Genomic DNA, 12,927 nt, shown 5'->3' with positions numbered 1-12,927 from the left:
AGAGAGCCTAGTTTTCTACCCTCTACCCCAAAATGGTCTTCTTCCTCTAAACATAATCAGGGACCAAAAGCCTATAGCCCTGTGTCTGCTGTGGGCAGAGATTCTGTGCCCTGAACCAGCATCTACTGGTCTGTCCTACACCAGCCCCAGTTGGGCCGCTACCTTCTGGTCTGTCAGGGAGTACATGTTGCCAATAATCTGGGCTGCCATCTTCCGCGTGTCCGTGGAACGGTCCTGGAAGGCTCTCTGGACAATGGGCATGATGAGGGCCAGGGATGGGGCATCAATGAAGTGGACAAACTTGGTATCCAGCAGAGTCTGCAAGCATTTCTGGGTCTTCCTGGAGGGGTCCGTCAGGGCATCCAGCAGGACTGGGGCAATGGCTGCATGTCCAAACAAGAGGGAGGCTAGTTTACACAAGTCTCAGGTGTGGCAAAGCCGCCAGGTCCCCAGAACTACAGGCAGTCAGAAGAGAATCTGGGGACACCCCTCCTTGGAGCCCCACAAGTCACCAGCTGTGGAAGCCAGTCTGCTATGCTTGCTTCGGCAGCACATATACTAAAACTGGAAGCCAATCTGCTTGCAAAGAGCAATCCTTGCTCAACTAGGAAGAAGGTAATAGCCATTACCCCTTTGCACTGTGCAGCTGATCTTGCAAGACAACTGGGGGGTGACCTTCAGTGGGCACCGAGCCACAGCCACAGTACTGAGCCTCCATGGGAACACTGCTCAGATACCACGTGCCTCCTTATGGAAATGGCAGCACAAAGTGGTTTTGCAAAAATACTGTTTTGAGACACCAAAGGCTGCTGGGCCAGTGGTAGCAATGAAGCACACGATGCTCAGAGCAGTTAAACCCAGATAAAACAAGCTCTCCAAGTCAGCACCATCAGCCTAGCAAGATAATTGCCAAGAGAAATACATGGCTTCTCTTTTCCACAAGCCCAGGGAATTCAGCCACTATAAAGACCCATGCTAGTCAATAATTAAAAAAAAAAACTAATAACTCAAGTAAAAAATGGACAAAAGATTTTAACAGTTCTCCAAAGAAGATATGCAAATGGCCAATAAGCCCACAAAAAAACAAAAGACATTCAACATCATTAGTCATTAGGGAAATGCAAATCAAAACAACACTGAGATGCCACTTCACACCCACTAGGGTGGCTATAACCAAAAAGACAGACAGTAACAGTGCCAGCCTTGGGAACTCTCACACATTGCTACTGGGAATGTCAAATGATCCAGTTGCTTTGGAAAACAGTCTAGCAGCTCCTCAGAAAGGCAGGCAGTTACCATACCAGGACCCAGCAATTTCCATTCCTAGGGGTCCAACCAAGAGACCTAAACACATTTAAAAAACCACTCAGGGCAGCCCGGGTGGCTCAATGGTTTAGCACTGCCATCAGCCCAGGGCCTGATCCTGGAGATCCAGGATCAAGTCCCACATTGGACTCCCTGCATGGAGCCTGCTTCTCCCTCTCCCTGTGTCTCTGCCTCTCCCTGTGTCTCTCTCTCTCTCTCTCTCATGAATAAAATAAAATTAAATTAAAAAATAATAAAATAAAATAAAATAAAATAAAATAAAATAAAATAAAATAAATAAAATAAATAAAATAAATAAAATAAAATAAAATAAATAAATAAAAAATAAAATTAAATAAAATAATAAAATTAAATTAAATAAAATAATAAAATAAAATAATAAAATAAAATAACCACTCATATACAAATGTTCACAGCAGCTTTATTCTGAGCAACCAATAAGTGGAAACAACCCAAATGTCCATCAACAGATGACTTGATAAACAAAATGTGGTCTATCTATATGATGGATTATTGGGCCATAAAAAGAAATAAAGAAATGACCCATGCTACAATATGGATGAACCTTGAAAACATGATGCTAAAGCTCAAGAAACTAGCCAAAAATGATCCTACCACATGAAGTATCTGCAACAGGCAATCCCAAACAGAAAGCAGATTAGTGATTGTCAGGGCCCAGAGGAAGGGAAGGGAAAGAAGAGGTATGGGGTTTCTTTCTGGGGTGAAGAAAATGCCCCAGAACTAGACAGTGGTGACATTTATGTAATTTTGTGAATATACAAAAAAACCCATTGAATTGTATACATTTTTTAAAAGTGTCTTTAACACTATGCAAATCATATCTCAATAAAAAAAAAAAAAAAAAAAAAGACCCATGCTGGATTTCCAAAAATGCAAGCACTTCCCCTCATCTGATAGAGACTGAGACTACATTAAGCCCTAGGAATCCCCCAGGCTGCTGGACATTGCGAAAAACAAAACCCAAGGATACCTATTCATCTCTTGCAAAAACAAAAACACACAAATCACAAATACTGTTTTCTGAATGAAAAAAAGTCTGGTAACATCCTGACTAAGTACAGTGAACAATCACCTATGTCCCACCCTGATGTTTAACATTTAACTTGTGATATGCTGGGTGAGATAGTAGCTGGGTTTTGTTTGTAGAAATCAAATCTCCTGCCATCACTCCATCAAGAACCACACTACAGAGCATAGAGGACTAACCCTTCCCTAAGCTTCTCCTCTATCACGTCTTCTGGAATGAGACAGAATAGAAAGTTCTCAAAGAACATTTGATACTGATGTGGTCCAGAGCATGTCACTCAATTCTGTTGACCTCAGGGCTCAGCTGAGTGCGCAGGGCTCCCTGGGAGCCAAGCTGAGCTGAGCTGATGACTCAGTTTCCCTATCTGTACAGTCAATGATGAATGCTCCAGGGACCAGCGACAAAACTGCTTCCAAACTACTTCCCACTAATTATCCTAGAAATTAGAGGTTATTATCCCAGAATTTCAAAGTTATTTCAATGTGAATCTATCTTCAGAGGGCAAAAATCTTTGCTGAATGCACACATTTCCTGCAGTGTCCAGGAATGGGAGAAGAAGCCACAGCCAGTGTGCTCATGGGAGAAGCATACCTAGGATCTCTGGGTTCCTGATGACGGAACCAATCTGCCTTAATGCCTGCTGTCCAGCCTTCTGCACTTTGACGTGGGAGTCAGTGAGTACCTCCGTGAGCTTGGGCACGATGTTGGGCAGGCAGGATGACAGCTGCTTGGGAGCACAGTACGCCATTGCCCCGAGCAGCTCCACTGACCCTGGAGACAATAGACACAGGCCCAGCATGAGATCACTAAGCACAGGCCAGGGAGCCACTTGTGCTGGCTGCCAGGCCAAGGGATAACCAGCCGGCTCCTCTGCAGACTGTGCTGAAACAGGCCCCAGTAAGGGGGGTAGGGGTGGGCGCCCTCCAGCAAAGTGAGCACAATGCTCCCAAGGCCTGCTGAGCCATGAGATTCTGGGTGTGATGCAAGGTGATGTAGGGGAAAGAGGTAAGACCAGGATCGGGGAAGACCTGGCTGAGTCCTGGCAATGACCCAAGGCCAATGCACTGAATTTCTCTAGCCTAGTTTCTTTATCCATATATGAAGAAACTCATTTAGAGCTGTGATTTTTCAAACTGCAGGGTGGAGCCTGAAGGCCTGAGGGGGAGAAAGGACCAAGTGGGAGGGCCCCAATGTTGACCCTGCCCAAACCAAAACAGCTCCACTTGTATCTTGTATCTGTTTTGCATATTAGGATGCCAGAGAAGATTCTATTTTTAAAAAGGGACTTCGGGGGAGGGGGGGGGAGCTTTAAAGTCACAGAAGTTGCCACAAACTAACTTTAAAGCTCTAGGACCTCCTCACTTAGGGCTACAGTTCCCATGAGAGACCTGTTCTTTGTATGAAAGCACACAAGCTATTGAAGCTGCCTGATTACTCTGAGGGTCTCAGCCTTGTCTGTGGGCTGGGGAGCACACATACATGGGACAAGATCCCTGGATGGCTCCCTTGATCCCTGCAAGGGCAGTCTTCAGAAAAGGAGGTTGGGACAGAGACACCAAAGGGGAGCAGCCTTACCAGCTTTGGTTCTCCAGGATTCCTCCTCCAAGGCAGCCAGTAAGGAGGGGAGCACCAGCTTCACCCCGTGAGCACTCAAGTTGCTCATCACAGCTTTGGCACAATCATCTGCAGCCTCAAGGGAGGAGAAAAGGTGTTCAGGGGCCTCCTTGCCCAAGAAACGGTCAAGGCTGATTTAGCTCGAATGTTCCTCCTGGCAACCAACACTGACTGGAGATCTCCTGTGTCAGACCCTGTGTACAGACACAGCTGAGAAGGAGAGTTCCTCATCTTATAAAGCTTCAATACTTTACTGGAAATTGGAGGAGTCCATACCAGTAACTGATGCCTGAGGGGGAGGGGGGGTTCCCAGCAGTGGGCCCTTCCATCTCCTCAGACCTTGGGCGGAGACTCACAGGCACTGGCGGCCCCAGCTGGCAGCAGGTCTCACATGCAGCCTCAGGACTTACCTCACGCACATACTGGTTCCCATCTCCGAAGCACAGCAGCAGATGGGGCAGCACGTGAACCACATACGGCTCGAAGAGCTTCCCCAGCATGGTGCACAGCATCTCAAAGGCAAAGAGGGCTCCTGGGGGAGGAGGAACAGGTGGAAACAGATTGTGCTCTGGAGGCAGCCACAGGATAAACTCCCTGCCATCTCTCCTCTCAAAGCAGTTGTGGGACTACAGCACCCTCTACCTCCCCAAGAGCATGGATGTGGCTGAGCAGGAAGGAGGAAAGAACAGGGCAGTGTCTGTCACTTCGTGGCACTAACAGCTAATAAGGCCAATTCTGTCTCAGCTGACGGTCTCAAAGCTGAGTAAGAAATAAAGTCCAGGCTACAGGAGCAAGGACGGGATGAAATGGGTTACACAAACTGCCCCCTCGGGACGCCTGGGTGGCTCAGCGGTTGAGCATCTGCCTTCGGCCCAGGGCGTGATCCTGGGGTCCCGGGATCGGGTCCCACGTCAGGCTCCCTGCATGGAGCCTGCTTCTCCCTCTGCCTGTGTCTCTGCCTCTCTCTTTCTCTGTGTCTCTCACGAATAAATAAATAAAATATTAAAAAAAAAAAAAACTGCCTCCTCGACAGGACACACACAAACACCAGGCCTTCAGTGGGGAAGGAAAGGCCATATTCCTTCCTCTGGCAGCTGTGGGGACTGACTTCCCATCCTGGGCAGCCCCAAGCTCAGAGACACTCACCTTCTCGCCGGCGGAAGTTCTTCTTATCCTGGATGGCATCAGTCAGCGCTGCCATCATCTCCTGCTGCTTTAGCGAGAGGATGCCCAGGCCTTTCACCAGGCCTGCCAGCCCATAGGCGGCCCCTTTGCGCTCTGCGTACTTGTCTGACTCCAGCAGCTGCTGCATCAGCCTCTGGATCATCCCTCCTGCGTCCTCTTTGATGGCTGGCACGAGAGGTGGTAAGCAGCTGGCCACGGATTCCTGGACCTATGGGAGGGGCCTGCCTTGTCACAGTGTTGCAGCTCAACCACAGCCACTCCTGGGGGCTGCCACAGTCCTATGCAGTGCCTCACCACTAGATGTCCCCAAGCCCCATCTCAGCCACTGCCTGTCAGACCACACAAGGCATCAGACAAGCAAACAGTGTTAGGTGCCCGTGGATGACACAAGCTCCATCAGGGGGCACACTTGATCTGTGAGGCCTAGTCAGATGACAGAAAACTCCAGGAAGACACACTCACATAGAAAGATCTAGAGAGGGATCCCTGGGTGGCGCAGCGGTTTGGCGCCTGCCTTTGGCCCAGGGCGCGATCCTGAAGACCCGGGATCGAATCCCACGTCAGGCTCCCGGTGCATGGAGCCTGCTTCTCCCTCTGCCTGTGTCTCTGCCTCTCTCTCTCTGTGTGACTATCATAAATAAAATAAAATAAAATAATTTAAAAAAATTTATTAAAAAAAAAATGGCCTGAGTCTCTCAGTGTTCTTGTCAAAGGCACAGGGAATTCAGCCTTGCCTTACAGTGCGAGGCCCAAACTGAGTGGTACCCAAAGGCCGCACCAGTTCTGCCTTCCAACCACAGTTCATTAAGCTCAACAAGAGAGTATACAGCAAAGCATTGTGCTGCCAGAGGCCCAGGCAGATCCTTTGCAGGTGAGTTTTCAAATTTACTTGACCACAGTTTTGTGAACCTACATTTGAAATACTATGGGTGACCCAAAATGCAAATCACTTTAGGGGGGGGAAATACACACACACGCACACACACACGTTTTTCAAAAAAGAAAACAACAATCCTTGCACTATGGCTTACAGTCCACATTAGAAAGCCCCTGAAATGTGTAAGGAACACACAGAGAGGGACACCTGGGTGGCTTAGAGGTTTAGCGCCTGCCTTCCGCCCAGGGCGTGATTCTGGAGTCTCGGAATCAAGTCCCACATCGGGCTCCCTGCATGGAGCCTGCTTCTCCCTCTGCCTGTGTCTCTGCCTCTCTCTCTCTGTCTCTCTGTGTGTGTCTCTCATAAATAAATAAATAAAATCTTAAAAAAAAAAAAAAAAGAGGAACACACAGAGGGTCAGGGAAAGCTCAGCAGGGGGAGCTGTCTTTTTTTTTTTTTAATCTTGCTATCCCTAGTGCTGGGTTTATTCTAAGTGCAAAAAGAGACTATTAGTAAATAAGTAGGAAAAAAATCAAAGTACTTAGGAAATCTACTAGAGCAAAGTAACTCCTTCTCCAGGGGTGCTCTTCACTATAAACCAGGCTGCCCCAAGAAAGAGGATGACTCCTTGCTGAGAACTAGGCATCTGGGGCCCTGATACCCAACTGGGCCCTAGTATCCCACTACACACATGCAGTCTGTCTCAATTCCCCAACTGGCTTGTGGGCCCCAGGCCAGGAGGCAGGTACCTGTTGGGAGGGGGTAGAGAGAGCAGCGATGAGCTTGGCAACGATGGGCTTCACTTTGGGGTCACTCTTGTCCAGATGCTTAGCCAGAGAGCCCATGAGGACCACTACACTCTGCCTCACAGCATCATAGCTGGCATCGTTCGGCGCGTTCTTCAGAAACTCCTCAAACACTGGCAGCAACGAGTTGACATTCTCCTGAAAAGCCAAGCCCACCCAAAGCCTCACGTCAACTCTACACGCTGCATCGGGGATGACAGTTTCTGCCTGAGGATGAACCCCAAGTCTGGCTTGGGCCTGGCATCCTGATAAGCCAGCCAACAATGCCAGCAGGTTTCCCAATTTTCTGGCAGCAACACAGCAGACTTACAAGAATTTAACAGCCTTTTGGGTCTTTCTGGCTCAAAAAAAGAAATGAAATTTTCCATGGGGGCCAGTACCCAGCCAGGCCGCCTGGCACTCAACCCCACTAAGTCCCACTACTCAGTCCCACCTCCTATCCTGGCCCAGCCTGCTGCACCCACCCCTCAACTGGCTGAGATCTCTCACCTTCCCATGGGTGTTGAGTGTCGAAAGGGCTGCATCTAACATACACTTCCGGACATCTGGGTTTCGGTCATTGAGAGCATCAGGGACAAAAAACTGGAAGAGAGGCTTCACCTGAGAGCTGTCCAAACACTGGGAGAGCTTGTTGAGGGCCAGAGCCAAGCCACACCTGGGAAGAAGGGGGGCTATGTCAGGCGGTGAGAGCTGACCAGGGGCCTCCTCTGCTGATGGAATCTATCCCAGTATGCCACAAGGAAAGGGAGTTTGCACCAGCTCCCTCTGAGGTACAGAACCAGTACAGAGCCCATTGCCTCGTGTTTACCCACCAATCTACACCATGGTCTCAAACACCCATTTGTCAAATGGAGACCTGCCATCTGCCCAGAGTTTACCTCCTACAAGGGTGACTTTGGGCAAGGACCAGCTCTGCCTCTGTTTCCCCACATGTGAGTGTAATGCTTACCCTTCTACCTCCAGGGCAGGCTCAGGAGGATAAAGAGGTAAAAGAATCAAATGTGAAGTCACTTGAATGTGAGCATACTCTACAAAGTACTACTATCTTTTTCAGCTACAGAACAGTAAAAAAAGGTCCCCAAGGATCTCTGAGGAACCAGGCCCAAGAAGAAAGGAGAAACACACCCAATATCACTTGGCTAGCCCAAGAGGAGTCAGGACTTGAATTCAGGTCTCTCTGACTCAGAGGGAGGTCTTGCCCTTTCCTTCCACCGTCCCATGACTCCACACTATCTCCTCTCAGCACCCAGCCCAGCCAATCTGTGGTATCTGAGAAAGCTCTGAGTGGAACAAGACTGCAACAGCTGTTACTGTACCTGGCTTCCCACTGATCTGGAGGAGATTCGGAGATAACTCGTCCCAAGGCATCCAGCACTGGGGGAGGCCGCTGCAACAGACAGGTTGATAAATGCACTGCAGTGCTCTCCCCAGCCGAGCTATGTGAGCTAGTACCTTGCTTGTTATGTGAGGTAGGAGATCAGTCACAGCCACCCTAGGCCACAGTGAGTTCTAACAAAGCATGTTGGAGGCCAAGCAGAGTCCAACCTACCCTCCCGTAGCCCAGCCTGCAGCAGGGTGCGCAGGCCACTCACATAGAGCTTCTCCTGGTAAATCTCCATAAGTCTGCCCATAACCTCTGCCGCCTGCCGCTGGTACCGGGCCACAGCTTGGGAGAGGGCTTCGGCCCCAGCCTGCCTCACAGCTGCCTCATGATAGATGACATCATCGATTAGCAAGGAGCAGAGGTCTGGCTGCAGATCTAAGCCCATTGTCGACCAGAGCCTATAGGAGACCGGAGGCAGGGACTAGTCAGAAAAGGATCTGTGGCACCCACCCTGCCAAACCCAGCCATCTGGTCCTTCTCTTATTGTTGGCTAAGCACTCTGGGGCCAGTTTTTCATAAGTAGAGAGAGGACAGAACTGGAAAAAAACCAAAATCTTCTAGTGGCTCCCACCTCTCGGCCAGCTTCCGGATTTCCTCCTCCTTATCAAACTTGACCACCCAGAGCCTCCGCAAAAGATTCAGGCCATTCTTCTCATCAGTATCAGGCGCTGGCAATACCATGTGGAGTTCCATCAGCCCCTGAAAAGGGGTGAGATGGGACTCAGTGAGGTCTGACTTTTTCTAAGAGCCTCTGACCTATCTCTTCACCTTCTTCTAACTCTGTACTAGCCAAGACATAGCCACCAGCCACACGTAGGTCTTAATTAACTCTAAGTTCCTTAGTCACACCAGCCACATTTTAAGTTCTCGACAGCCATACGTTGACTAGTGGCTACCACACTGATCAGCACAGATATAAAATATTCCCATCATTACAGAAAGCATCACTGGACAGCACTATCAGTGCCAGGGAGTACCACGCATCAATTCAACTCATTAGGGATCCCTGGGTGGCGCAGCGGTTTAGCGCCTGCCTTTGGCCCAGGGCGCGATCCTGGAGACCCGGGATCGAATCCCACGTCGGGCTCCGGGTGCATGGAGCCTGCTTCTCCCTCTGCCTGTGTCTCTGCCTCTCTCTCTATCTCTCTGTGACTATCATAAATAAATACAAAAAAAAAAAAAAAAATTCAACTCATTAGCTGCTCTGGCTTCTCCCACAGCTTTTCCTTTGTGAGATGATGGTGGTAGAATCTTTTTTAACATAAAATTTAAAAGCTCTCAATGTGGGGTGGCTGGGTGGCTCAGTTGGTTAAGTGTCTGCCTTTGGCTCAGGTCATGGTCCCAGAGTCCTAGGATCAAGCCCTACATCAGGCTCCTCCCTCCCCCGTGAGGAGCTCATGAGAGCTCCTGAGAGCTCCTGCTCTCTCAAATAAAATCTTTAAAAGAAAAATAAGGGGCAGCCCTGGTGGTGCAGCAGTTTAGCGCCACCTGCAGCCCAGGGCGTGATCCTGGAGACCTGGGATCGAGTCCCATGTCAGGCTCCCTGCGTGGAGCCTGCTTCTCCCTCTGCTTCTCCCTCTGCCTGTGTCTCTGCCTCTCTCTTCTCTCTCTGTGTAGCTCATGAATAAATAAATAAAATATTAAAAAAAATAAAAAATAAATAAAAGAAAAATAATAAAAACTTTCAATGTGTAAGACAAAACCTCAGAAAAAGGACATTCCCTTGGTCTTCAAGAAAAATTCACATTGCTATTGTTTTCCACACTTTGCCAAGAGCCAGTGAAAACTCTGTCACAGATCAATAGCATGGGGCTGCAGACAGGCATTTGGGAAGCCCTGTCTCATACTTCAAGGAGAGTATGCTTTTTTGATCCAAAAGCACTAAGAAAAGCCAAGTATAAGGTGATAGGTCGAAAAAACAAACTAATCCTCTTAGTTGATCATTGATCTATCTATAAAAGTACCAAGAGACCACATTCATTTTAGAAAACTAGTGAAGCCAGGGCACCTGCGTGGCTCAGTTGGTTAAATAGCCAACTCCTGATTTTGGCTCAGGCCATGATCTCAGGGTGGTGAGATCGAGCCTTGTGCTCGACTCTGGGCTGAGCATGGAGACTGCTTAAGATTCTCTCTCCCCCTCTCCCTCCCTCGGCCTCTACCCCACCCACTCCCTCTAAAAAAAAAAAAAAATCACATAAAGTCTTCCAAGGTAAATTAAAAAATAGCCAGTGATACGTTGTGACAACTGCTTCATCATCCCCCTTCCTAGAATGATCCTGACCCACTCCATGACTTCTTCCCTTTGTCTCCAGGATACACAAGAGCAAATGTGAGACATCTCCTCTATCATTTGAAGGAATGTCTTATACAGTTCAAACACCTGCACTGAGGGAAGAGGAATACCACAGTGGTCATGCAAGAGAGGGGGAACGCACCCGGAGCGCAGTGTCCCGCACGCTGGCACAAGGGGACTGCAAGGCACAGAGCAGCACATCTACCTCCTCCTGCTCTGCGAAGGCACAGCCATCCTCGCCACTGCTGCTGGCACACAGGGTGGTCAGGGTGTCTGAAGCCAGAACCTAAGGAGGACATTGATGCGCTAAGCTCAGTTCACCAAATTATTTACTTTTATGGGGCCAGACATGGGGCTGGGTGATGGATGGAAGAACCCAGAGAGGGATCTGAACTGAGAATGCCCACCCTGAAGCCCTAGTGGAGACAAGCCCCCTGCTCCAGCCCAGGACAGTGGCAGGTCCCAAGCAAAACCCCTCACTAGCTGAGAATGTCCAGGCTGGCTCTCTCAAAAGCAGCCCTTTAGCTCAAATACAAAAGTGAGGGCTGAGAAAGATAACAAGGACTCAACACCACCAAGTGCTAGGACCAGAGATCAAGCTCACAAACTCAGGCGCAGCAATAGCCAGCTGAAAACCAGATCACCTGCAGGCGGGGGGAGCCCGTCCCGATCACCCAAGTCAGAAGGCGCAGCATGGCCACTCGAGGCAGCAGCTCCGGGCCATTCTAAAAGAGAACAGCACATAAGTCAGGGTGAGGCTCTGGGAGGTATGTAACAACGCCTGGCAGCATGAGCAGCAGCATCCTCTCACCCGCAAGGGAACCCTGTCAGGCTAACCACTAACTCCATGGGAGCCAATTCCAGTTAGCCGCACCAGCTTCAGGGAGGGACTCTGAACAAGTACATTCTGAAACATATTTGAAACTCACAGACAGTGAAATACAGATGGCCCCTAAACACAGGGATACTTACCTTGAAAGTAGGAGAGAAACAAAATAAGACGGGATACTATCCTTTTCCCTTTCGTTGGCAAGATTAATTACTATCTGAGGCTGCATTAGGTATGGAGAGACAGGAACTCTTGGTGAGTTCAGAACATGCTCCATAATCTAGTAACTCCACACCCAAGAATGTGTCCTGTAGAGTGCTCACATGGGTGCACAGTGGGGCATGTGTGGACAAGGACGCACAGCACAGTGCTGTTCAAATTAGGGAGAAGTTGGAAACAATTTTAAAATGCCTATCAATAGGTAAAGACTTATTAAGTAAAACATGGTATACTCAGAGCATAGAGCCCTACACAGTCTATGAAGCATGAGAGGAAACCAGAATATACAGTCATATGAAAGAAGCAGGGCAATCCACCTATGCCTTACTATGTGGAGCAATATTTCCTTTTTTTCCCCCTGCTTTCATGTTCATAGAATTTTTAAACACATGCACGAATTTGGCACATTTTCAGAACACAATCTATTAAGAAGGAAATCCTTCAGTGAATGAGGTCCAATCCCATAACCACAAGCAAGTCAAAGGAAGAGTGATCACTATTATCTTCTGAGTTAGAAAAACAAAACAAAACAAACTAACACAATAAATTGATTTAAAATCATTCAATGTCTCTAGGTCAGAAACTCTCAGGAAACCTGTAAGCTGCTTTGAGGCCATGAGTGCTACACCAAAGAGAACATCTGGGTTCTCCTTACCAATGGCTGCTGCTATAAATACATGCACACACTCCACTACCCTGCCAGAAATGCTGATGGTCCAGGAAGTATGGAGGGCCCCTGCCTCCCTGACCCCACTCAAACCAAGGGTGGAGCCGAGCTCCTCTGCCAACCTCGTCCACACGCCCAGGGGGGTGGCTGGGTGAGGCCCTCAGCTGGGCATGGATGGTGAGGATCTGAAGAATCTGGGCCATGCGCTCCTCCTCTTCCTCGCTATGGTGGGGCAGCTCAGTCAGCACCATCTTTAAAAATGGGAACACTAAGGAGAAGGCTGGCGCAGACAGGGGCGCAGCATCTGTGAGGGCAAGAAGCAGACACAATCTTGCAGGCATCTACAGAAGCTGCAGCCTGAGTGGGGTCAGGGGTGAAGGAGGCTGGAGACCCTTTCTGACGCCCAGGAACACAAAGTATGATAACAGGGACAATAGCCAGCAGCCCAGCTCTGAATCTTACTCCTACCCCAAACACTGCTCAGTTCCAGGAGGAGAGAATTAAAAGACACAGGTAGATCCCAGTGAGAAGCAAACTCTCAGTGGGGGCCACAGTGACTCAGAATACCAAGACTCAGAAATTCCACCATCCTCCCAACCTTTTTCAGAGGAGGAAATGAAGGCCAGGAACAGAAGTGACTTGCCCAAGGCCACAGCCTCAGAAAGCCCTGGGGGGACAC

The 12,927-nt window shown here is 48.9% G+C and overlaps 1 protein-coding gene across 1 annotated transcript in view; it reads right to left on the bottom strand.

The window, feature by feature from the left end:
- Positions 1–12,927, bottom strand: part of GCN1 (GCN1 activator of EIF2AK4) — a 60,216-nt gene that overhangs the window by 19,776 nt on the left and 27,513 nt on the right. The window contains exons 26-38 of the mRNA XM_041728682.1: positions 12,371–12,552; positions 11,178–11,258; positions 10,676–10,819; positions 8,812–8,939; positions 8,449–8,638; positions 8,173–8,243; positions 7,346–7,511; positions 6,800–6,994; positions 5,135–5,381; positions 4,399–4,520; positions 3,950–4,064; positions 2,966–3,145; positions 163–383 (exon numbers count right to left, since the gene is read on the bottom strand). Coding sequence (XP_041584616.1) covers positions 163–383; positions 2,966–3,145; positions 3,950–4,064; positions 4,399–4,520; positions 5,135–5,381; positions 6,800–6,994; positions 7,346–7,511; positions 8,173–8,243; positions 8,449–8,638; positions 8,812–8,939; positions 10,676–10,819; positions 11,178–11,258; positions 12,371–12,552 — 2,042 coding nt within the window. The remainder of the gene's footprint in view (positions 1–162; positions 384–2,965; positions 3,146–3,949; positions 4,065–4,398; positions 4,521–5,134; positions 5,382–6,799; positions 6,995–7,345; positions 7,512–8,172; positions 8,244–8,448; positions 8,639–8,811; positions 8,940–10,675; positions 10,820–11,177; positions 11,259–12,370; positions 12,553–12,927) is intronic.

Source organism: Vulpes lagopus, chromosome 14, assembly GCF_018345385.1.
Source record: "Vulpes lagopus strain Blue_001 chromosome 14, ASM1834538v1, whole genome shotgun sequence".
In the NCBI taxonomy this organism is placed as follows: Eukaryota; Metazoa; Chordata; class Mammalia; order Carnivora; family Canidae; genus Vulpes; species Vulpes lagopus.
Note: the sequence above shows the minus strand (reverse complement) of the source record. Positions and strands in the feature narration are given on the sequence as shown.